This window comes from Amblyomma mixtum, chromosome 8 (genome assembly GCF_055824585.1).
Source record: "Amblyomma mixtum isolate Tamu chromosome 8, ASM5582458v1, whole genome shotgun sequence".
Lineage (NCBI taxonomy): Eukaryota > Metazoa > Arthropoda > Arachnida > Ixodida > Ixodidae > Amblyomma > Amblyomma mixtum.
This window is the reverse complement of record NC_143019.1, coordinates 29,151,742-29,177,481: the sequence shown is the minus strand read 5'-3', so window position 1 is coordinate 29,177,481 and position 25,740 is coordinate 29,151,742. Positions and strand designations below refer to the sequence as shown.

General features: G+C 47.3%; 2 protein-coding genes across 5 annotated transcripts in view; one reads left to right on the top strand and one right to left on the bottom strand.

The window, feature by feature from the left end:
• Positions 1-17,975, bottom strand: part of LOC149331842 (uncharacterized) — a 59,419-nt gene extending 41,444 nt beyond the window's left edge. For all 3 annotated transcript variants that reach the window (XM_089556899.1, XM_089556900.1, XM_089556901.1), the window contains exons 1-5: positions 17,343-17,975; positions 11,242-11,303; positions 8,640-8,753; positions 4,573-4,879; positions 1,080-1,429 (exon numbers count right to left, since the gene is read on the bottom strand). In XM_089556899.1, the coding sequence (XP_089413025.1) occupies positions 1,080-1,429; positions 4,573-4,879; positions 8,640-8,753; positions 11,242-11,303; positions 17,343-17,411 (902 nt within the window). In that variant the 5' untranslated portion in view covers positions 17,412-17,975. The remainder of the gene's footprint in view (positions 1-1,079; positions 1,430-4,572; positions 4,880-8,639; positions 8,754-11,241; positions 11,304-17,342) is intronic.
• Positions 17,976-18,218: 243 nt separating this feature from the next.
• Snap25 (Synaptosomal-associated protein 25kDa) overlaps positions 18,219-25,740 on the top strand; it is a 266,299-nt gene continuing 258,777 nt past the window's right edge. Inside the window, exon 1 of one of the 2 annotated variants that reach the window (XM_089556898.1) lies at positions 18,219-18,460. The gene's annotated coding sequence lies outside the window, so the exon portion shown is untranslated. The remainder of the gene's footprint in view (positions 18,461-25,740) is intronic. The other variant, XM_089556897.1, reaches the window with a different exon arrangement.

Below are 25,740 nucleotides of genomic sequence, written 5' to 3'. Positions count from 1 at the left end.
GCATGTCTTTACAACTTTTATTAAAGTTTTTTTCCCTAAAACCTTGTTTTTGCAAATAAAATTTTCTGTTGCAATTTGCAATTCAAAATTTGTTATTCATTCTTAAGGCCTAAAAAGCACAGTTATTTAGCTTTGTTTTCATGCACTGCATTTAATTTCCCTTTAGTTTTAAATGCAACAGTTTTTACAGGACAAAAAAAAATACTGAAATCTACAAAAAACTGCCATTTTCCCCATGGTAAGGAAAGAGTTAATGCGCAGCGATGGAAGCGCTTGTGTTGCTCGTCTAAAGGCACCTCTTTGATGCCGCAAGGCCTGGCTGCATGGTCTCAGAGCCAAATCTCGCAGTACGAAGACGGACACTTTAAAAATGCGTAGGGAAAAGAATTGTAGTTAATACTGACAGTTGTGCGAGATTTCCAATTATGCAACGCCTGGACTATATGACTGTTCCGTGTGGTCCCTTGAAAGTCGTATAGTCGAGGTTCTATTGTAGCTGCGAGATGTGCTGTTTATTCGGCCAATACAACGAGCCTGCTGACAGCCACACACCCTGTACAGAAACCCGTTCAACTGAGACTGCCCGACCTTGGACTAAAGTGCCGCTGAGATCTCAACGATAGTTCGCACTGCTGTACAACATCACTAATCTGCCCATTTAGATCATCTGCCAGTCAACAGACCAGCTGCTGAAAATGCCCGAGTAATACATATTAACGGGACACTGAGGGGACAACTCCACACAAATTTTCTTTTGTGTGGAGTTTGTATGTCAACAAAAAACTGAGTTATTGATGAGGAAGTTGGATTTAAACATGGAACATTTTTTTTGCCCACCAGCTGACTGAAACTTACACCGTCAATGACGAAAAATAACTTCATGATCCTGATTGGGAAGCGAATGACAGTGTAGAATGGCATCAGAGACCCGCATAAGATTTCACTGAAAACGGCGCTTTTCGCAAATTCTAGTGATAGAATGCGATAAACGACCTATACAAGCCATCTTAAATATGCCTTCAGTGCCCTCTTAACCTGCTCTGTGACATCAAAGCTACCCTGTCAAGAGGATACTGCACCTGTTGAACGGCCGGGGATTGTTGAAGGGTCCAAAAGGCGGTCTGTTCCAGACAAACATGTTTCCTCGCCCCCCACGGAAACCCATGGGGCCTCCACGCCCTCCATACGGGGGTGGCGGGCCACCCCTTGGGAAACGCGGGGGGAAACCGCCGCCATTCCAGTTCCGGTTCATCTCTTCGTCGCTTTCCTCGCCACAGTCGTCCTCACCAACAGCACCACCGCACTCGTCGTCGTCGTCAACCTTGGACCGCTTAGCTGCTGGCTCTGAGGATGACTTCCTTCTGGGCTTGGCTTGTGGCTCCTCACTAGGCTGGACGTTTTCTCCAAGCTGAGCCTCGTCTCCCTGCTCCTAAAAGAGGGCGTGATTCATTCACAATAGGCAATACTGGAAAACAAACAAATAAACAGAAGGAAGAACAGGTGACAGAACAGCTACGCTTAGCTGTTTTAAAGCTAAGGTGAAAGTATGGCAGTGTTTCACTGGTGAATGCACAGTTCGTTGTTCCATGGCACACTCTACCTGCAGGGGTGCGAGCGGCAACAAACATTAAGCTGTTGCGCACAGAGAGTGCCACTACCCTTTGCACCTCATTTGTCGTTCGTGTCACGCCGCCACTGCTGCAGAACTGAGAAATGTGCACTTAACAGCTCTCGCTGTACCCCCCCCCCCCCCTTTCCCCTGGTAGCACTACATTTCCCAAAGACATACGACAGAATGTGATGAGATGCAGGCTAGTATGGCAATGTTTCAAGTGTGCTACTTGCAATGAACGGTGCTAGGCATAGCTCAACTGTTTATGAACCACAAAAAGACAAAAAACCAAGAAGGTACAAATTGTATCGAGACCTGGATGCAAAGCCTGAAAATGGTAGAACCCGTCCGATGTAGTCCTCCCTCACCAAGGAACAGACTGCATTTTTATTTTGTGGTTTAGGTAGAGAAAATAACTCTACTGTGACCTGCACACTGCCCAATCTCTCGATGTGAGGTGCACAGTGCAAAACATAAGGAAGCTGGTGCTCAATACACACAAACCTTCAATGTGCGTGTTATGCCCCTCCACCACCAAATCAGAAAAAACAGGTCGGATTGACAGAAATTCTCGTGTCCTGCGGCACAGAATGAATCTAATCAGTAGCGCCTGCATGCAGCTATTGCTTGGTGAAAGAAAGGCAGAGTTGCGAGAATATATTATTTCAACTATGTTTCCTGTGCAAGTGTAGACATTCTCCAAAGAGGTTGGGGGGGGGGGGGGGGGGGGGACAAAAGTAATTCTCACCACACTACTACCACTCCATTTCTGGTGCTTGTGATTTAGACCCTTAAATATGAGATGTAACTGGTTTGGTTTATTGGGGTTTAACGCCCCAAAGCGACTCAGGCTATGAGGGACGCCGTAGTGAAGGGCTCCGGAAATTTCTGCCACCTGAGGTTCTTGAACTTGCACTGCCATTGCACAGTACGCGGGCCTCTAGAATTTCGCCTCCGTCGAAATTCAGCCGCCGTGGTCGGGATCGAGCCCGTTGTCTTTTGAGTCAGCAGCCGAGCGCCGTAACCACTGAGCCACCACGGCGGGGCTCTGAGATGTAACTGACTGCATGGTAATTTCTGACGATGTTCGCTGTAAGCATTCCTCTTGGCCTATACGCTATCCACATTCTGGTAGGGTTAATTTTTATTTGCACCGATATGCATGAGTGAGAAACAGGAGACTGAGAGAAACCTGTCGTCTAGCGAAATCTGATATTCCTTCTAATTAGAGTCATAATCAGAGTTAGTAAACTGCATTCTATAACTCACACATTAAAAACTCCATTGGTCAAACTGGCGGAGACTCCGAAAACTCATCTTCATCACTGACAAAGTACAACCGAGTCATTTTTGACAGCTCCCTGAAAAGCAGAATTCAGCAACCTTGCCTCTTAAAATTCTTCACAAATTTCCTACAACACTGGTTCATATTAAAATGATGTTATAATTTCACCTACATTCTGAATAGACATACTTTGCATATCGTATTTCTGTGCTTAAAGGACACTTCCAAACTTGGCTTTTTTTTTCGCCACTCTGCATCGCATTTGTGTGTTTTTCAACTGAATTCAGTTTTGTACTTTAGTAGCTTCTGCCTTCTGAAACATACTGTGTGCCTTGAAGGTGAAATAAACAAAATGAAAATCGAAACATTTGTAGTAAGATCTGTCTACCGTACAGTAAATTAGTGGTTACGAAATCAAAGCAAAACACTTACCCAAACATGAGCAGTTACTATAGTCAGATTAAATTCGTGAATGAAGAGGTAAGTACAACTCAAAGGGGACCCTCTAACTAATGGTATGAACCTACTGTCGTCACATCATGGTTAACTGCCTTGCCTCTGCTAGAGTGGTACCTGAAGTGCTCGGCAGGTGCAAGGCGACTGACAGTGAAGTCATGACGATAGGTCAATGCCATTGGTTGGAGAGCCTCCTTCCAGAGGCACCTTTCGCTTCATTCTTCAGTTGCACCGAAAGGCAATGAAAGTAACAAACTGGAAAAAGGAAAAAACTAGCCGCTGGTGCAATGCCTTCGCAAAGTGAGAGTCAGTGACAGCTGCTTGCACTGGTGAATGCGCTGTTCATTGTGGCACACTCTACATGCAGGGGGCACAAGCGGCATAAACGTTAAGCTGTCGTGCACAGAGGGTGCCACTAATACCCGTGCCACACGGACAGACTTAATGCCATTAAGTGCTTACTGCCTTAAGTTTTAATGGCATTCGTGCGGTGCCACACGCATATATTTAATGGCATTAGCCTTACTGCCATTCGCGACCTACTGAGTTCGCCACAACTCATTCGCCCGTGCAGTGTGTACTCTCGTTACCATCCACACGCAGAAAAGCATGCAGCTTTGTTAGTAAAAACTTCCTAACCAGTAGGAAATGCTAAAATTCTTTACTTTCAGTCAGATGAGGCCTCTATACCGCATTTTCGATGCAAAGAGCGCCATTTTAACCAGCCTTATTGACAGGTACTCTTGACTTATGTGCTGACATGCGAGTTTATGGCTACTTTTTCGACTTGTAAAGCAGGAACAGCCGTATTTTCTGGAAAATCGTTTTTACATTGCATTTGAACAACATTCCCGCTATATTGTGCTCATTAGCAATGTTTATATTAAGATGAAACTTTTGACTACCTCGCAAGCGTTATCGTCATCGTCACTTTCGATAATGGCATTAAATGTGGACGTGTAGCACGAACTCCGAAAATAATGGCATTAACAAACTTAAGGCCTTAAGCATTTACTGCCATTTCTTGTGCGCGTGTGGCACGGGTATAAGCTTTGCACCTCATCTGTCATTCGTGTTACGCCGCCGCCGCGGCAGAACTGAGAAATGTGCATTTAACAGCTCTCGCTGTACACCCCCCCCGGCCTCCCCCGGTAGCACTGCACCTTCCAAAGACATACGACAGAATGTGACGAGATGCAGGCTAGCATGCCAAACTTACTTCGTCTGCGCCTCCCTCTGGATCGGCGCTTTTCTCTTCTGGGTCAGCTCGGCTCCTGCTCCTGAGGTTGCGCTGGCAGTCCTCGACCTGCTGGCCGACACTGCTTTTTCTCTTAACAGCTACGGAGTTCTTTACTGGCTCCCTGGGGCTTGTGTGCTGCTTGGATGCCTGGTCTTGCTTGCTTTGCTTTCCTTTGGAAATAAGCTGCTTCTTGCTCCCTTTGGGCACGACCTTCGCGCCTTTTTGCTTTGGACTCGCTTTTTTCTTGCTTGCTTTGCCACTTGCTTTTGCTTCTTTTCCTACAATGCTGGAAGTGGAGCAGGTGGACAGAAAAAACAGTGACACAGTGGCCAAAAAAAAAAGCTGATCACACTACATTCTTGACGATACGACCGTGGTTGATATGAATTGGCACTCCCTAGCTGGAGTGCACTGTGTACAATGTGAAGACTTTTGGGTGTTGCGAACATTCCCTCGTGCCACTGCTGATGACATGAACGCGCGAGCCACAACTGTACCCTCGAGTACTAAGCGCCGCCTGCCCATCGCCAACGCTGATATCTCAAGTAGTTTGGTACGCACTGAGAGCAGTAAGCGCTGTGCACAGCCCCCACATACAACTCCACGATCACTAGTACTGCGGTATGCACTGCGAGCACTGAGCGGTGAACAACTTGAGGCCGTAAATGAATCCCACCAGCTGCACATTCTGCGTGAATGCATTTCTGGTGCATCTGCGTACGGATTTTATTTGTTCCGGCTGATACGAATTTTGGGTTGCGCACATATTTTTCCCGATCTAGTGAGGTTCATACCGAGATTTTACTGTATAAAAAAGAAAACATAAAGGAGTGAGAAGAATGAAAGCTTTTGTTAGAACCAAAGCGGTGTTCTTTTTGAAGAAACTCGCACATATCCGTCAAGAAACCAACTCACAACAACTCTGTTCTTGCATAAAAAGTTCATGGCAAATGCACGGAAGGAATGCAACTGTGCCAAAAGATTCAGGTAAAGTAAGCAGGCAAATTCTGACTGTTACCTTAAAATAAGCACCCTTCTTTATACACTGCTAGACTATAATAGGGCTAAGGAATTTTTCTGTTAGTTTACATGAATTTAAGTTTTCCCAAAACCTTTTTATTCTCTGTTACAGGCACAATGCACCCATGCGTGTATGAAGTTAACTCCAACTTCAAAGGACCGGAAAATTTTTTCGAATTATTCAAAAGCACAATTTGCTGAATTGTCTCGAAAAAACTAACAAGAACCACCACTTGCATCATGCTAAATTTATTTGGTGAAAGGCTGGCCAATGGTTGCTTGCTTTTGAGGCGAGAATGACGCAACAGTGACTATTTATAGCGGCGGAGCTCCACAGCTACTGCTTTGCACACCTCACAAGCGGCAGCATCGCGTGTGAGGAGGTTTCACAGCCCAAACTGCGAACGGCGTGTGAAGTGCGCGCCGTTTGGCACACTGGACGAACAGAGAAACCACGCAGATGGTAACGCTGAGCAGCAGCAAAATGCTCAGAAAAAAAAATTTCGAGGGGGCACTTTGGTGATCTAAAGTGCGATGAGGCGAAAGCCTTTCCTGCAACGCTCTCCAGCGTCCTTACGTAAGCTAGACATTGAATAGGTTGGGGCAACCGAAAAGGAAATAAAAATAATAGGCCCCTGCCTGCACCGTTTACACACAACAGGCTTAACCCAATTGAAAAATAAAAGAGGAGGCCCGTAGGCAAGTTGTAATTTGACCACCCGTGGGTGGAAAAATAAAATATTAGGGAAAATGCTACATTAGCGACCCACAGCCGAGAGAGCGGGCCCGGGGAGGCTCCCCTGACCTCCCCTGGGAAGTAGCGGAAAGGGAAATGGGACATGGGAAGGGAATGGGGACAGCGAGGTTTTTGCTCTGATCCTTCAATGATCTCGACTCCATTACTGGCCCGCCTGGCCAGGGCAGGGAGAGCATCGAGATTGCCCAATGGTGCGGCCCCACTCACGGGATGCCCGACCACCCACCATACGCAACGGGCTCCGACCGTCGGAGACAGGAAAACCTAACACGGGGTCAGTAGCTACCTGGGGCTCCTCATCGCTCACTAGAAGGCTTTTCCCACCTGCCGGCTACTAGCCGTCGAAGGTTTTTCGCGGTTTTTCGGACACCGGAAGTATGTGTGATAGTCCCGGCCAGTGGACGCCCAGTTCGTCAACGGCCTCGCGGCCTCAGAACCGGTCAGACTCCGGGGGGCCCATCTGTGCTTCCTCCAACCATCCATGCACTTATTTCCTCTCCTAGCTTACTCTTCTCCTACTGAGGAGAGAGTGTTCAAGGCTGGGCGACCGGGCCACTAACCAAGAACGTGGCTTAGGATGAGATGACCCGGGCCTACTCCACCGGTACTCCACACATCTTCGGTTTTCGCCAGACTCTTACGAGGCAGTACTAAGCCCTCATCCCCCGGCATCCCGCAGGCGGTTAAGCCTGCGGCCGGCCGTAAGGCCGCTTCCCCGGGACGGCGGTCCTCAGAGCCTGGCCACTATGAACCCCCGCGCGGACCTGGTTTCTCCGTAACCAGAAACCGACGCGTCGGTAGCCAGACTTGCACGCCCCCGCGCGCAGAGGAAGGAAGGTAGCATGTATTCGAAAACCTTTTGGCGTTTTGACATGCCTTCCGGGCCGGATTTCGTGGGTCCAACCTGAGTATAAACCCAGGCCTGCCTCCGCTCAGGCATCGGACCTCACGTGCACGACTGGCCCTCACAGTCGTCTGGGAGTCGCTGCCACTCCCATTGGGGGTTTGCATCCCCAGAGGATGGGTCCCGGCCATCCCATCCCCACTGCTGGCATTGCACCGAAACAAAGCCTAGTAGCCGAAACTACACCGGCCCGTATTCGGTGGCGGGGGGGGGGCCACGAGCAGGCTGCACAGTCAGATTTCCCCCCCTACGGTAAGCTAGACAAGGAGAACTGCATATGCGTTGGCAGGAGGTCAGTGTAGCATAGTGGTTAGCACACTTGGATGGGTGGCGCCATCTGTTGTAAACGCCACAAATCACAAACATTTTATGTAACAGACGGACGGACGGACAGAGTCATGGCCGCTAGTATGAGCCATTAAAGGCTTTCCCTTTAAAAAAAGAAAAAAAGAAACAAGGGATAGAAAAGGTTATCGACACACGCCAATCAGCGCCAAAAATGGCGAGCAGCTTGGCTTGGTTGCCTGGCTGACGCGAGCTAGTGCGAAGCTCTGAAAAGCGAAACCGAAACTATGTTGTGCGACGTCTTGGAGGCGGGGCTATCCATTCGTCATCATGCCTGCCCTGGCAGCGACTCTGCAGCATGGAATTCAGGTTTCAGTAGGCCTATCTGGTTTGCTTATGATTTACAGGGGTTTAACATCCCAAGGCGACTCAGGCTATGAGGGACGCCGTAGTGAAGGGCTTCGGAAATTTCGACCACCCGGGGTTTTTACCATGCACTGACATCGCACATTACAGGGGCCACTAGAATCTAGCCTCCATCGAAATACGACCACCGCGGCCAGGATTGAACCCGCGTCTTTCGAGTCAGCAGCCAAACGCCGTAACCACTGAGCCACCTCAGTAGCTTTAGAGCAGGCCTATCTGGATAATCACTTGCCATGCCGGTCATACCCAGACATGGCCTTCCTTCGGGAGCCCGTTCAAATTAACCGGATGTTCGAATTAACGGGGTTCGGACTAACGAGATCTCACTGTACTGTTATTTCAAAACGGTTCGGATTTACGAGCTTTCACTGTACTGTTATTTCAGAAATAAGCACACATTACAGAATTCCCCCTTGGAGGTCAAAATTAGTCTAAAGTTCTCCATTATTGCATGCCTAACTGGCCACTATGCTGCTAATGTAAAAACTCATTAACCATTACGCAAAAGCTGGGGGTAAACAAAAGGGGAACAGGAGAAGGGAGGTTCTTTGGGTGAGTGACACAGTTTTTCTAGGGAAACAACGGCAGCAAAGAGGGCAGAGACCAAAGCAAAGCAGCAGCAGCGCAGCAAAGCAGCTTTTTCAGAGTGCCCACCTTTCTTTGTACAGCTCAACCGCCCGTCGATGCTTTCGACCACTCACGTGGATGACGAAGTTATTCAAGGGGCCCACCTTGAGCTTGCACAACTCGCAGATGTGATACCATCTCCTATGTGGGGAAAGGGGGAAGGGAGAGAGCAGACACAATTAAAAGCATGCTAAAAGTGCCGGGCAAAAATGATGGGATACAGCGTTCGAGGAAAGATTCCTTCCTTCTCACAAGCATCCTCAATGTCCTAGTAGAAGAAGATGAAAGAAGTACGGATAATAAAAGACATCAGCATGCATGGATCATTATGTGGAATTCGCCTACTCCTGGGAAATAATTGAGAATTGAATTTCCTCTCTCATGCAATTTCGGCTATAACAGCCGAATGGTTGCTATAACGTCAAAGTTGACTTCTTGTCACGTGAGAGAGAGAGCAAAAAAAACTGCGACATAATTGCTACTCAGTCGTTCTAATTCACTCTGACGCTCAAGCCAGCCAGCACTCAACAGCTGGGGTCAGAAGAAATGAACGAACAGCTCCAATATCGCACCCCCCCCTTTTTTTTTTCACGCCTAACGTGACCTGAACTCCACTTTCACATCTTAGCCACCGTTTGTTGAAACTAAAACACCAGAGAAGAAATTCCATTACAAATTATTTACCTGGCGCAGGCGAATTCCGTGCACTGATAGATAATGTCTTGCGCATCATCAGAAAGAACAAACACACAGCTAAAGTGCCTCTACCATTTGAAGTAATGATGAGCTGCAGGCCTAAATCAAAATGGCAAATTAGTTAGTTCTTATTAACGGAACATGGCGGAAAACTTTATCCAATTTGGCTCTTATTAGAAATTGATTCCTTGGTTCTTTCTAGCTATGTTGATGTTTGTATGTGGACAAAAAAAAATGCATTTAGTGCAGAAAAAATTTCATTCGAATCCAAAATTTTCTTGTCACTCGAATAAAGGCTGTGACGTCGAGACCGGAAAGGCCTCTGTGATCACTGCATGAATGTGAATGGCAATGCAGCTTAGCCTCAGGGATTGGTGGCTATCATGTCATGCCACCACCACAGTTTGCTTGCGAGAACGGCCAGCAGTCGCGACATGCTTATCCAAAATTTTACATTTTCTACCTTGCAAAAGCTCTGTTTTTAGTGGAAAAAAAAAATAAACCTTGATTATTAGAACGAGGTAATCTGCTGGTACAGGTCAAGTTTAATTTGTACTCAGTCTCCCATTAACGTCATTTTTGTCATACGTTTTATACGAACTGCTTTAGCTGCCGCTAAAAAAGAAAAGAAGGGGGTTTCTTAGTCCCCACGTATGATGACAAGGGTGCTAGAGCTAAAGGATCCTCTTAAGAATGCTACCAGTAAGTGACCTTCGTCTAAAAGCTGTGCAAAACATAAAAGCTTGACAGGCTAGTTACAGCTCGTACCCATGAGTGTAGTCTAATATTCATTTCATACATAAGGTGCAATGCTGTCAAAGCTAGAGCCCTTGTTTGCACTACCTACATCCACGATCAAGAAGTAGTGCATTCCTTGTGGTGAGCTAAAAATAGTAACTGCTTTGCATGAAGGCTTATCACATGATACATTTGCCATGAGCTTGATAGAATGCGCTCTTACTGCTGATGACACGCTGTTGCTTTCTCGTGCCTCAGACAACTCGACCACAGAACAAGCGCGGAGTAACATGTTTCCCTTTATTTTTTCATGCGGACTACTTCCGTACCTTTCACAGTGTTGCACCTGATGCTTGAAATGGAGCATAGATAGGCTGGCGCGGATCCAAGACCACCTGTTATCACTTAAAGGGGTGGAGACACCAAATTTTGAGGCCATAAAAAGCCTGCTATGGCTTTTTATGGCCTCACAAAGGCACTCACAGCCAGGTGTCGGACACAACGAACGTTTAAAAGATATTTTAATTCGGTTCCAAAGAATACCTAAATGCTCACTCTCATGATCTAGACCCATTGCTAGCACGATCAACTCTGACGTCACTACGCTGGTAGAGTAACCAACGTTTTAGTGACATCATACCAAAATACAGTGAGGTACGATGAGTGGGGCACAGCCACAGCCGCAGCCACGTGAGCGCAGTTGACGCACCAGCGAGCCGCATTTGCTGCGAACCGCCACTCGCTCGGTTAGTTTTTGTCAACATATTGCCGAACTAGCCATGCTTACTGGCGTTTTGCAAAGTGTTTCGCTCATTAAGCTCAAGAAATCCTCAAGAAACTACGGTTGAAAAATCATTGCAAGAAAAACACCTTTTTACCTGACAACTGGGTGAAAGCTTGATTTGATTTGATTTATTAGGGTTTAACGTCCCAAAGCGACTCAGGCTATGAGGGACGCCGTAGTGAAGGGCTCCAGCAATTTCGGCCACCTGGGGTTCTTTAACGTGCACTGATATCGCACAGTACACGGGCCTCTAGAATTTCGCCTCCATCGAAATTCAGCTGCCGCGGCAGTGCCTGCGTACTGCATCTTTATATTTTTTTCCAGTAACAGAGTTGGGATACTTCTTAGGCAACAGACCTCTTACAAATTGGTTCTGTGTTCATAGAAGCAGATTAAAACATTGGTACTTACGACCCTGTGTTCTCGTCAAGTTGTGAGTGGTGTTCCAATGAGAAGCTGTGCTCAAATTGTTCCTGAAAGAAACAAGAAAAAGACATCAATTTGTGCTAGCAAAGAAGCAACATAACGACAACTATTTTCAAACATTTATACAAGTAGGTACACCGCTGAAAGTTTATTGAACATGACTTTGGCGAAACATTTGCATTTTGCTTTCTTTATTTCCTCTGGAGAGAGAAAATAAAGTGTCGTTTGATTAATTTAATTTCTCTGCATACAGGATGCACTGCTTGAGACAAAAATGCATAATTCAAATATACAGAACTGGGGGCTGCATTTACATATCCCAGGCTCTGTCCGAAATTACTATTATTTTTTTTTGTTGTGCTCCTTAAACTTTTGAATGTGAGCGTATGCAGTGTACACTAAGGGCTCAGTGTTGAGGCCAATGTGTATAATAAAGAGATTGTCAATAAAATCAAACGTGTATACGGTGCAGCTATCAACTTGATGAATCGATCTCAGAGCAGGAAGTCTTAACTCGAACCAGAGGATACCGGAAAATATATGTCGATGACCGCATAAAGGGCCCCTGAAACAGTGCTAGTCTGGCAGACAAACACTGGAATGGGTGCAGTGTCGAGGTAACCTTTTCTTGCAAAACTTTTCTGAAATATCTCTGTTGCAAATTAAACGAGTTAACTCTTGAGAACTCAAACTTGGAGGAGACCAAAGAATTGTTCTAACTATGTAAAATAAGAATAAGCAGTGTTAAAGGTGCAATGAAGAGGAATCTGAGCTCGTCTTTTTGCAGCGGGAACTCAATCTACACGTTCCGAGCATTCTTAGAAACTTCGACTTATTGCCCTTTGTGGCCAATTTCCCTAATTAAATCGAATGAACATCCGGCTCCCGGCTTTTTTTATTTAATTCTCCCCGTACAATGGGCCGAGTCAACCAATGCGTGGAGTGCCTTTCAGCCAGCTCCGTGGAGGCTCTGCTTTCGCTTTATTTTGTTTTTTAGGTTTCCGTGAATAAATAGTTTCATTCGCAGATAATATAGCTGCAAAATAAGCCTGCAGAAATAAAAATACGCGCGGACTATTTGCTACTACGGACCACTACGTATTACTCTGCCGATGGCAGAGTGGCAGGCCGCCACGGGACTGGGTGAAAGGCACTCCACGCGTTGGTCGACTCCGCCCACCGTACGGGGAGAATTAAAAAAAAAGGTGGGAGCTGGACATTAAATCGATTTAATTATGGAAATCAGCCACACAGGGCAATAAATCGAGGTTTCTAAGAATGCTCGGAACGTGTAGATTGAGTTCCCGCGGCAAAAAAGACGAGTTCAGATTCCTCTTCACTGCACCTTTAACAAAAACTGATGTTGACAGGACCAAGAAGTCAGTTCAAACGAACTGGCAATTCAAATTAAGAGAGTTAAAATCAAAGAAAATTCAGTGTACCAACATCTGCTATATCTATGACTGTCTTTCTCAACTCATTCTTTAGCCAGCTATGGCTATGTACTGCCCAGTAAAAGGTGCATCATACTATGACATAAAGACTGCCCAATTTTAGAGGCAGTTGAATTGTACCATGTGCCTCCTGTCAGTAGGTATGGCAATCAGCGAAAACACAGAGTTGCAATATGCTTACATTATAAAATTATAAACCCAAAGTAAAGCACTTCAACCTGACTTCAATGTCCACAAGGAACCTTTCCACTGAGGTCACGCATTGATGTCAGCATGGCCGTCAATATTGTTTCAAGGTTAGCTTTAGTCTTGTAAAGCAGTACAGTCATTCATACTGTGAGTCTATTTTCCACACATGGAAATAACCAAAAATCATTGAAAACAAGGAAACCATAAGTGGAGGGAGGTGGGGTGCATAGGGGACAAGGTCTGATAGCCGCTGCCTCATTTGGTACAGCACTGCACATGATACGCAGAAGTCGTGCGTTTGGATCCCACTGGCGACATGTAATTTTTCTGCTTTCTACAAGGTTATCTTCTATCTAAAGAGTTATCCAACTAATTTCGCACTTTGACGAGCACCAACAGAGAAAAAAGAAAGGGCATTCCCCTATGCTTCCATTGGTTTTAATAACTCTGTACGCTTCTTTGACGTGTATGCCCAAACGAGCCATTGTTTCCCAACCCTTATTTTTCATATGTGACATTCAACAATGACAAATTATGCAAAGATAATTTGGTAGGGCAGTGCAAATTCATATACCACAGTGAACACCCCACCGCTTTCGCTTAATCAGTAGCAATTACCTCGTCCGATGATCAGGTTATTACGGCACACAGGAAATGCACTTGCGCACGCTATCTCACTGGTTATCGGCCTTGAATGTTCTCAGGCATGCGCCATGGCAGTGTGAAATACAGTCACGTAAAGAAAAAGTCACAGCTAATAAGTCATGCCTTGATGGTTAAAGGCGCACTGAAGAGGAATCTGAACTCGTCTTTTTGCCGCGGGAACTCAATCTGCACATTCCGAGCATTCTTAGAAACTTCGATTTATTGCCCTGTGTGGCTGATTTTCCTAATTAAATCGAATTAACGTCTGGCTCCTGCCTTTTTTTTTAAATTCTCCCGCGTACGGTGGGCAGAGTCGACCAACGCGTGGAGTGCCTTTCAGCCAGTCCCGCAGTGGCTTGCCGCTCTGCCATCGGCGGAGTAATACGTAGTAGTCTGTAGAAGCAAATAGTTCGCGCGTATTTTTATTTCTGCGGGCTTATTTCACGGCTATATTATCTGCGAATCAAACTTTCACGCAAACCTAAAAAACAAAATAAAGCGAAAACAAAGCCTCCACGGAGCTGGCTGCAAGGCACTCCACGCGTTGGTCGACTCCGCCCACCGTACGAGGGAGAATTAAAAAAAAAGGTGGGAGCCGGACGTTAATTCGATTTAATTAGGGAAACTGGTCACACAGGGACAATAAGCCAAAGTTTCTGAGAAAGCTCGGAACGTGTAGATTGAGTTCCCGCGGCAAAAAGACGAGTTCAGATTCCTCTTCAGTGCACCTTTAACTTGTTTTTTAAGGGTTAACGAATGCAAAGACCAGCATGTTTACTAGCGATGACCAGAGTCCCGGAGGAAGCGAGCTGAAACCTTGATTCTTCACCTGACACTGAAACCCTTTTAAGATCTGTGCAGAGACCAAGAGCATGATGGAAATCTTTTCGTTTGTCTACTCCTCTAACTGGCACCTACTACATCGTGCACTATAGAAGCTATGCCTGGTGCTTTACGATGTTCACGTGATATCTATTGCCCAAGCAGGAAAAATTACAAACTTTTTTCAATGAGTGGTCAGTGTGGATGGAGGTCCCACTTGCTTCCTATGTACCGCCTGTCCCGTATTTATCTGCCCGTGTTAGAAAAAATTCTCCTGCGCAAACTACTGGACTATATGGGCTCAAACGCCGACTACAAGGCAGCTTATGATGGTCTTCGTCTTTCGATATGTAATTTAACCTCTAAACTTGCCTGCATTTTGAGGAATCAGCGAAAAACTGCATTCGGCTGCAGCAGAACTTTTCGTCCAGGAGAGCAAAGAAGCCACTTTGACAGGCTGCGCCATCTGGCGAGCGGTGAGGCAACCGATGTCACGGCTTGGGGCGAGAATGTGCACCTCGCGCGGTTTCATCGGATGTGCGTGTCGTCTGCTTCTTGAAATTAACACCGCTCGCCAGATGGCGCAGGTCGGTCACACTGGCTTCTTTGCTCGCCTGGACGAAAAGTTCTGCCGCAGCCGAATGCAGTTTTTCTCCGATTCCTGAAAATGCAGGCAAGTTTAGATGTTAAATTACTTATCGAAAGATGAAGACCATCATAAGCTACCTTGTAGTCGGCGTTTTGAGCCCATATAGTTCAGTATATTGTGCAGGAGAATTTTTCGTAACAGGGACAGATAAATACGGAACACGCGGTATATCCCCGTCAGATCCCACGTACATTATAATGAACATCTGTTATTTGTGATGTTAAAAAGAAATGTGTCAGTTCTGCAGCCTAATACCCGTGCTACACAAGCACAAGAAATGACAGTAAATGCTTAAGGCCTTAAGTTTGTTAATGCCATTATCTTCGGGGTTGGTGCTACACGTCCACACATTTAATGCCATTTTGGAAACTGATGATGACGATAACGCTTTGCAAGGCAGTCAAAAGTTTAATCTGCATGTAAACAGTGCTAATGAGCACAATATACCGGGAATGTTGTTCGAATGCAATGTAAAAATGATTTTCCAGAAAATACGGCTGTTATTGCAATACAGGTTGAAAAAGTAGCCATAAACTCGCATGTCAGCACACAAGTCGAGAGTACCTGTCAAAAAGGCTGGTTAACGGCGCTCTCTGCATCGAAAATATGGTATAGATGCCTCATCTGACTGAAAATTAAGAATTAACCATTTCCTACTGGTTAGGAAGTTGTTACTAACAAAGCTGCGTGTGGAATGGGAACGATAGTACGCACTGCACGGGCGAATGAGTTGTCGCGAACTCAGTAAGTCGCGAATGGCAGTAAGGCTAATGCCATTAAATTTATGCGTGTGGCATCGCACGAATGCCATTCAAACTTAAGCAGTAAGCACTTAATGGCATTAAATCTGGCCGTGCGGCACGGGTATAAGTGCCGTAGATGTCAAGAGTACTCACACGCATTTACCTTTTCAAGAGTTACGCAGCAGTAAGACTACTATAGGCAGTCTCCTAAGTTGGTCACATTGCATAATTTGCCTGCTCCTAGCGGCCAGATGACTGCCGAGGTTTTTGCACTTGTGCACAACATAATTTTGATCTAAATATGAATTCCGCCATGTAAGCATTTAACTAAATATGTTTCATACAACAGCACACATTTCTGAAGGCAGGGTTGGGCCCATTCAACAGAGGACCTCAGGAGAGAGACCAAAGAGGATGAACTGTTAGACCTATGGCTCCAAATAATTCCTCTACGTTCATGGGAACAGCGAGACTTAAGAACCACATTTTGATTAACACCGAGAGACTTCACTTTTGCTCAGGTCTGATGAGGATACTGATTTCGTGAACAGCCTCAGCAAACTGCGCTGAGGCTAATGAAGCAAAGATTTTCATCATTTGGTAATGTAAACAAGTGGGCAAAAACACGAAAGACAAGCTACAATGCTTGTTCATGTAAACGAGAAGCTCAAACACCAAAGACAAGTTACAGTGATAGGGTAGCTGTGCATACATGATTTTCGATTTGATAACAGTGGCTCAAAGTTTGACCATGTTCACATCTTGCAGAAGCCAATCAGTCACTGAAACATGCTTTGCTGATGACCAAGCTGATGGAATCTGTTCTTTGCCAGCAAGTTATTTAAATTTTAGCTTTTGAATTCCGCTACCTCGGTAAAACTCATTTTATGCAATAACATCTAGTGCAATGTGTTGTCCATGAAGTGATGTCTGAATTCCTTCACGGTGGCTGCTAGAATGAAAAACACGGCCATCGCATCACACCGCTGAATACAGTTATCACTAAAACTTGTTCCGCACGCATATTACCTGTATTATCTAACCAATGCAACGATATCCAAGCTTGTGGTTAGATAAGCTGCACTTGCGGAAGAAATGCAACTGCTGTTCACCTGGGGGCCTTTGCCGATTAGAGGCTTGAAGAGAAGAAAAAGGCTTCGTTGTCGAAAATAGCAAACGTCTCCGTTTGTGACGAGGGTTCACGCTTCACACTCATGTCTCGCTCCGTTACATCACCGGCGTTCCTCAGTCAAAAGGGCGACGACTGGTGCTTTCCATAGCTCACTGCTAGTTCGTGCACCACTGACAAGCACTCGCCCCGGTCCTAAGAGCATTCAGTCCAAAATAATCGTTGGAAATAAGCATGCTAGTCCCTGGGTTGAACTGCTGGTCTTGCACACAACACCGAACGCAATAGCAAACCTTCAGCCTCGCTGTGAACTGGACGCAACACGTGCACGTCAGGGAGCCGACTTAAAGACAGCGATCCAAAACTAAGACAGGCGTTCCAAGACAAATCACGTGCCACGAATTTTCACGGGCGACGGAACGCGGCACCGTTCAACGCGCGCTGCCTCTACTCACCTGCTTGTTCCTGAAAGCTTCGATTGCGCATGTCGTGCATCCTGCAACTTTTCTACTATCGGCGTCCATCACCAAGCAGCATTGCTCGACGTGCGGGAGCCCGAAAGCTCGCCGTGATCAGCTACGGCGTACGCACGCAGTGACCACAGACGCCCTTTGTGGTTGCCGACCAACGTCTCCACTGACGTTGTTTGTCGAGGCAACGTGAAAACTGCCCGCGAGGCAGCAGGTTCGGCTCAGATTACTTCCCCTTATTTCTTTTCAATCAGTCGACAAGCGTCGATCCTCGGTGGATTCGTTGGAAGCAACGATCAGCCGGTCGAAACCACGTGTCTCTCCTTTCAAGAGCCGGCCTAAGGAACTGTTCCTGCGTTTCGTTTCGCCAGTCCCAAACACCCAGGAATTCCGGGGTTCAGCCGTTCAGCTCTGTCTCTGAAGCCCAGTAACTGGACTCAGAGAAGACCGCAGCATCCCGGTGCTCGACTGCGAGTGCTTATAACGCTTCCGATCATTGAGTTTTTCTCATTTACAAAACACAAATTCATCCCACATTGCACGCACGGGACGGCAAAGGCGCGAAGCCACGAAAAAATAATAAAAACGCGCCGAAAACCGCGAACAGCGATGCACGCGCCCGAGTTGGATACTCTCAAACCCCATTTTTACGTAATTACATCGTTATTAATTTAAAAATAAGTCAGTAAAACACGAATTAAATAACTTTGAGGCAAATAAACTTTGCTGGAAAGAGAGGATTTGTGAACTGTAACAAAAGTAAAAAAGTTACTGGGTGTGAGGCTTTAAAATACGTCACAGCTGCAGAAGGCGACGCCACATCCGCTTTCCCGCTTCCGGTGTTTTGCGGAGAGGAGGCGAGATTTTTGATAGCTGCTGCTGCTGCGTGTGAGAGCCTGCGTGCTTCGGGGCGTAGCGAGTACCGTGCTTGCTGCTGTGCTGGTGTGTTTGTGTCGCCGAGTAGCGCCGCACGTTTGAGCGTCGTCGACGCCGTCGCCGCTACACCTGCGGGTCCGTGAGCTCGAGGAAACACAGCAGCGGGTGTGTGTGCGCGTTTCGTGTGGACGGTGGGAGTGTCACCTTCGACGGGAATCGCACTCGCGGTGAGTATATACCCACCAGTGATTTCCGCGCTGACTGCTACGGCGGCGAGCCGCCGCGCGCCGCATTGGCGTCAGCGCGTTAACGCCAGCAGCGCGATCGGCGACTTCGCGGCTGCGCTGGCTCGCTTCGGCCGCTCGTAGTCGACCTGGCGCGTTTTGCTTGTCGTCTAATCGTTTCGCTACGGCGCGATATCGCGTGCGGCCCACCTATTAAGCCTAATTAGAGCTGCAACCAGAGCGCTTTTGGTTCTGGTTTGGTGGGACGTGAATGTAGTACGATAATCGCTCCTGCGAAGCCCTGCCTCCACCCCCTTGATCTGACACTGCCGCTCACAGCAATAGGCGGTACTCTCTTAGCGCCGCTGGTGTGGGTCAGGCGACGCCAAATGTGTCGAAGTATAGCTGCGCCACTTCCTTTCGTTTTCGTCGCCCATCGTATCGCTTTCCGAACCGGATCAATGAAAACCATTAAGGAGCGAGCCATTCTGAGAGGCGCGCTAGTATTGTGTCGCGCTGCAGTGCTCGCCGCTGCTTGATTAACGGGGCCGTTTTGATTATCGTTAGCTGATCTTGCGTTCCTGCGACGAACTTTGGTCCCTGCGAGCCTCTGCGGTGAGCTCAGGGTGCGTATTCACGCAGCGTTAACGAGGAACATGCAAGACTGAATGAACGCGTGGTGTAGTTCCGCTTCGTCTTCACACGTCAGTTCTTCCGCGACATGAGACGACGGGCTGGCAGGGTTTTCCCTAATTATCGAATACGCTTGGTAGTTCGATTCTACCTAACCGCAGGCTTTCATCGGTGGTAGATCGCACCGTCGACTAACCGTCGCCTGTCCATACACTACCGCTCAATTTCTCACGTTGCGAGCTGCGACCAGTTTGTGAGGCGTGCGCAGGTCAAGGCGATATTGGATCCTTGGCTTGAGGATCGCCACCGGCTGAACAGCTCCGACGATTGTCAGCTGCAAGAGGAAAGCTCGAAACTAGCTGTCAATTCTGATTGTTCTTTTGAGTCGTTTTAGTGCGTCCATTTTATTTGCTTGCGTGTTCGGAGTCTGGCCTGCAACGCAGGTGTTTTCAGAGGGCGTGTACTTTAGTCCAGTTGGACATTTAGCAAAGCCCCAATGCGCTGCCGCGTAGAGAAAGTATTCCATGACAGCCCTATTGAAAAAAATTAAAAAGTAAATGCGTACATTGAATGGCCTTCGCAGCGCTGGAATGACGCTAATAAGTCGTGTTTGAAAGCCTCGAGCCTCTGGGAGTGTTTTTCAGTGCAAGTGGACGTTATTCCTTCTGAACAGATAGGAAAGGTTACGCGAACAATTGAAATGCGCTCTGTACGCCTTTAGCTTCCTGGGCGGCAACTCGCTGTAAATCCACATTGAAGCTTAGCCTGTGCAATCGTCGCTGCCGGTAATAATTTATTACTTTGCCAAAAATCTTAATTTACAACCTAGTCGCGCTAGCGAGCGTTTCATTATTACCTGGTTTCGGGTTGCACTGATGACGTCATGGCTACCTCATCACCGTTTGTCGAACGCCTTTAGGTTAGGTTGACCGTCATCAGTGTTCACAGCTATTGAGGTAAATAGTCTGGAAACTCGTTAGAATTGCACATTCGCGTTCTCTGCGATACCCTTTTGGCCCTAACCTGCTTTTGTTGTTTTTTGCATGGTTTTGTGGACACGGCTTGAAAGCACTTCTATGCTGCTGGCACGTTAATCCCGGCCACCCTCGCCTTGTCAATTCGTCAGGCTTTTATTAAGGTAATCCGAGTTAAGTTGCACGCGTTGACGGGGGATTTGAGCGGTTCGGGTTCGAGGACATCCGTTCCGGTTGTGAGACAGGTGCGTCTTGAGTCATCGCTAAAACGTTCGTTTCGCGAAGCAGCACACGCACACCTTGGGCGTTTGGCGGCTGGAGCCCATTCCATCTCTTCGTCGCCTCCTTACGACGGAAGCGTGTTTGAAAGGAAGCTGCATGCATACGCTAACGCCGGCTCTCGCCGATGACCTTGTTTTGTTTGTTTCGCTTTGCTGGTGAATGCGAGTCCCTTTGTTCGAGCCGTTCTCTGCGCGTGCGTTACGTGAGTGCGTGCGACGATGCAGCCAAGGTCATCGGCACACCTAGCCCCCCCCCCCCCCCCCCCCCCCCCCCGCCTTCCTTTCCGTCTGCCGTCCCCAACCCCCCCGCTGAGAGCATCTACCCGGATGCCGCCGAAGTGGTTTCCTTGGGTTCGCCTCGTCTGCAGTTAGCTTAGCGTGCGACTGTTGTGGTTTCGTTTTTTTCTTCTTTTGAATGCTTTTTTTTTGGGTTCATTTGCAGTTTCCTGTTGTCTGTGCTATGTAGTATTCACTGTTGGTGCGACTTTAGCGACGTAGGCCATTCTATCATTCGCATTCCACGTTTTCGAAGCCTGTGAGTTGCGTCATGGTTTCGCTAAGCTGTAGCTTGAAGCGTCCAGGAATGGAGATTAGCGGGGTAAAGCGGTGAAAATCCAGAGAAGCCAGCTAAGCTACCGTTCAGACGCACAAAGGATTGAATTTTCTTTATTTCGGATAATACGAAAGAGAAGGCGGTGTGGGAACCGAACCCACTACCTCGGCGCGGGGCGTTGCCTGACCGTATTTACGTTTAACGCGTGTTTGAAGCTTTTAGAGCAGCAACCAAGTGCCCAGAAACATGGACCCCAAGAACCACGAAGGAAGACGGGCGGCGAGATCATTGGAGTTGGACAGGTTCCTAAAGCAGAAACAGATGGTTCTGTATGTTGACGCGTCCAAGTACAGAACGAAAGAAAACGCTAGGGCGGTAGCAGTAGTGAACGCCAATGGGAATATAGTTACTGGTGCATCAGTGCGCACAAGGACAACACAAGCAGCGGAAGAGATCGCCATAGCTCTAGCCCTGACTGAAGCCAATCGGCAGGGACTGAGTTACTGGATAGCGACGGATTCTCAGGCTGCAGCAAGGGCATACAGAGATGGAAGGATCGGCCGAAAAGCCGCGAGTATCCTCTTCGAACAAAAACAACACAGACATGGATCAAACAACACAAGCATTCAACACACCATCATTTGGGTCCCTGACACTGGGGTTGAGGGAAATCTCATGGCAGACACCGTTGTCCGAGGGTTCACGAACCGGAGGGCGGGTTTGCCGGTCGAACCCTTCAGCACGCCAGAGTCTTACGGGGAGGCAATGAAGGCGTTGTTGGGAGCGCGCAAGAAGTACTCGGCTCCGGCGGATATCCTCGACAGAGAGCAGGCCACCACGCTCAGACGACTACAAACAGACACCTACCCAAGCAGAGCCATGTATCACAAAATGTGGCCGAACAGATACGCGAAAGAGTGCGTATGGTGTGGGGGCTACGCCACAACGTACCACGCCACCTGGGGCTGCGAAAAAAGCTCTTTACTACCAAAGGTAAATAGCCCTAGTCTAGAGCAGTGGGAGGCCCTCCTGGCTGACTCCGACCCGAGCACACAGCTTATGCTGCTGACGAGGGCCAAGGCAGCGGCGGAGGCCAACGGGATCCTGGACTAGGGAAGACCGACCACTGAAGCTCCACATCTATCTATCCCCATCCCCCTACTCCCTAACTCTTCCTTTTGAAAAAAAAAAAAAAATAAATGTTTTCACTACTACTACTACTAGAGCAGCAAGTTACGCTTGGTTATGTGCGCTCTATCTTTTTGGGCTAAAAGAAAAAATATGTCGCTGTCTGAACCTTTTTCCTCACATTCCAGGCTGCCCCGGGGGCGTGAGTTTAACCCTTTCAAACGCCCCTGTCCATTTCTCCTCATAAGGCCGCCCCCCCCCCCCCCCCCCCCCCCCGCCCCCACCACCACAACCAAGTAGTCTATGCAGGCTTCAAGGAACTAAGCATGTCAGGTTTACAGCACATAAAGCACTAACTTTTTTTTTTAGGCATGTGCTAAGTATTGCAGGAAGTGTGACAACCTCTAGAAAATCATAACACCAGAATTTATTAAATGGTGCGCGCACATATTTTTTGTTTCGGAGATGCACAAAACACTAGAAACGCAGGAAAAAAAAAAGCTATTTTATTACCAATGAGAAAATCTGTCTACATGAGTATTTCGAAGGACCGAGCTCACGGTCTCGGGAAATTGTTTACTCCGTTCGCTAACTAACATGAAAAAGCGTTATGAACAACGTTAAATTTGTCTGCGGCAAAGGAATTTCGATGGAGGCGAAATTCTAGAGGCCCGTGTGCTGTGCGATGTCAGTGCACGTTAAAGAACCCCAGGTGGTCGAAATTTCCGGAGCCCTTCACTACGGCGTCCCTCGTAGTCTGAGTCGCATTGGGACGTTAAACCCCCATAAAACCAAAACCAAAAAAGGAATTACTGGCTCACTTCCAGAAAGAGCAGCGGGGTCGCTATGCAACACAGCTCTGTACATAACTTCTGGGAGGGTTAACTCAACAGAAGCGTCGAACACTTGGCTTAGTTCTTTCACATTTCCTTACCACCGATATTCGAGCGTGTGAACAGCGCGAGGGGTCTTGGCGGGAATTTTTTTCTGACTTCCCAAGAATCTCGCTTCGTAATCGGGAAAGCATGCGCTGAACGCTGTCAGGGCGGGAAGCAGCTTACGCGAACCTTTGTAAAGACCGTCGGCTGCTGCGCCTGATTTCGAGAAATTGCGTTGGCGTTGTGTATGTGATCAATAATGGTCCGCGCTCTCTGTTATATTCTGTCAGCCTTATTTCTATATGTAACCTGAATACAATGTTCAACAGAAACTACAAAAAAGAGCGGAGTTATGATGAATACAAATATTTTCCACAGAAAAACTTCAGATTCCAGACAAAGGCACATACAAAAAAAAAATGTGGTGGATCAAACATAACCGCCGCGGTGGCTTAAGGCGCTCGTCTACTGAGCCGGAGTACCCGGGTTCGAACCCGACCGCGGCGGCCGCGTTTGGGTGGAGGCGAAACGCAAAAGGCTCTCGTGTGCTGTGCGATGTCAGTGCGCGTTAAAGATCTCCAGATTGTCGAAATTATTCCGGAGCCCTCCACTACGGCAACTCTTTCTCTCTTTCTTCTGTCACTCCCTCCTTTATCCCTTCCCTTACGGCGTGGTTCGGATTTCCGCCATGATATGTGAGACAGACACTGCGCCATTTCCTTTCCTCAGAACCAGTCTTTTTTTTTTTGATCAAACAAGAACAAAAAAAAATTGTCCCGGGTAGTAGTGTAAAAATTTAAATACGGTGACCGCACCACCTATGGCATAAGGGGTTTCAAAGTACGGCATATAGTACGGTGGTACTTTCTTGAAACGAACAAGAAATAAGGTGTTCAGGCCCGTGCTAAGAGATTCATTAGTTCTGGACTTAACGAAAAAAAAAATTTAAATAACATCGCCTAGCCCGTGCTAAGCTGAATAGTATGTTCGGACAGATAAAAGAATGAGAGATAAGTGTCCTATCCCCCGTGCTATAAGGTAGGGGGAAGCAATATGGACGTTGTTGAAAAGACCGCAAAATAATAATGGAAACAATATTTCGCGAACCTACCGACTCTCTAAAAGGAAGCTGCACTATAAACAGGAAGGAGTAACTAGGGAGTAAACTGTCCTCTAGCGCTCCTTTATAAAATGGTGTTTACGAGAACAGTTTAGTCCATTCTTACTCCCCACGTAGGCGTATTCGTGCTTAGAATGTTACCTACTGGTAGGTGTTGAAGCTCCCTGGCGTGGAGAGCATCTTCTGATCAATTTAGCGAAAGGAGTTCATTCGGAAGTTAGGGAAGCGACGGTTTATATAGTCGATTGGTTATTGGGGGAAAGCGATGAAGTGCACCAGTGAGGTAGGGTGTCAGGCAAGGAGACGCAGTCTTTCTACTGTTGTTCACAGCGTGTTTTTGCTTGTGGTATTTGGAGTGTGACGGACTGGGAATAAAGTGGCTGTGGAAAACATCTTAGGGATTTGCGATGCTCTGCTAAGTAACTCGGCGTAGGCATCGCAGCTCTTAATTGGGACCTAAACACTGGAGATAGAATGGTAGGACTAAAAAGTAATGTGAAGAACGCTGAAGTGATGATCAGAAGTCTGGAAAGCGAAAAGTAGTTTACTATAGGCAGCGAGGTATGGGAAGGTGTCAATGGATGCATTTATCTCGGGCTAGTAGTGACCGGAGGTACGAAGTTGAGGGAAATAGCTTGGAGAGTGAGTGTTGTCGTCGAAGGTGTTACGTTAAGAGAGAGTAAGAGAGCACCGTGGGTCAAGGACAAGCGCGAGTTAATTATATCCTAGTCGAAAAAAAAAATGGGCAGTGCTTGTAATCTGTAGGGAAGATAACCAGTGGTTCCTTAGGGTAACGGAGTAGGTTCCAAGAGGAGATAAAATGGCAGGGGGCTGTAGAGAGTCAGACGGGGATGAGGTGACCGCAGCTGGCACAGGACGGGGCTAATTTCAGGCTAGTGGGTGAGGCTTTTTGCCCTCTAATGGAGACAGTTCACAAGTGCACACGGGTCGCTATTGTTGCTGTTGATGGAAAGAAGCATCTGCAAAAGAACGCTTGCACCCACCGTTTCTTTTTTTGCATAAAATTATGTGTTATGGAGAGTAGCAGTGGTAGGCCGCCGCGGTGGCTCAGTGGTTGTGGTGCTCGGCTTCTGGCCCGAAAGACGCGGGTTCGATGCCGGCCGCGGCGGTTGAATTTCTTTGGAGGAGAAATTCTAGAGGCCCGTGTACTGTGCGATGTCAGTGCACGTTAAAGAACACCAGGTGGTCGAAATTTCCGGAGCCCTCCACTATATGGCGTCTCTCTTAGCCTGAGTTGATTTGGGATTTTAAACCCCATAAACTAAACTAAGAGCAGTGGTAGTTCTTGGAACAGGGCAGGAATAGTTGCGTGCTGCGTCGTTATTGTATATAGCCGGGGATTTTCGGCCGTTTGTGAGAGGGTTCAGGAAACACTCCTCTTGCAACATATATAGCTACTCGCGGAACGGGCAGCTATATATGAAAGAAAAAGAGCTAGGAGTGGCGCTATATGAAGGAAAAAGAGCTAGGAGTGGCGCTAGTTGGTATTTCATGTCATATTCGAAAAGCGCTATAGATTGTAGACGGGCCTGCTTAGTGCTGTCCCCGTTTACGGTCCTGTCGTGTTTGATCTCTCTTGTCCCCGTTTCGTTCGTGCTGCGACAGATTTTTGTATTACGTTTACTAGCTTTTCCGAACCTAATATAAAGGAACGCGCTGAAGATGATTCATGTCCTCTGTGCAGTTAATCTCGGG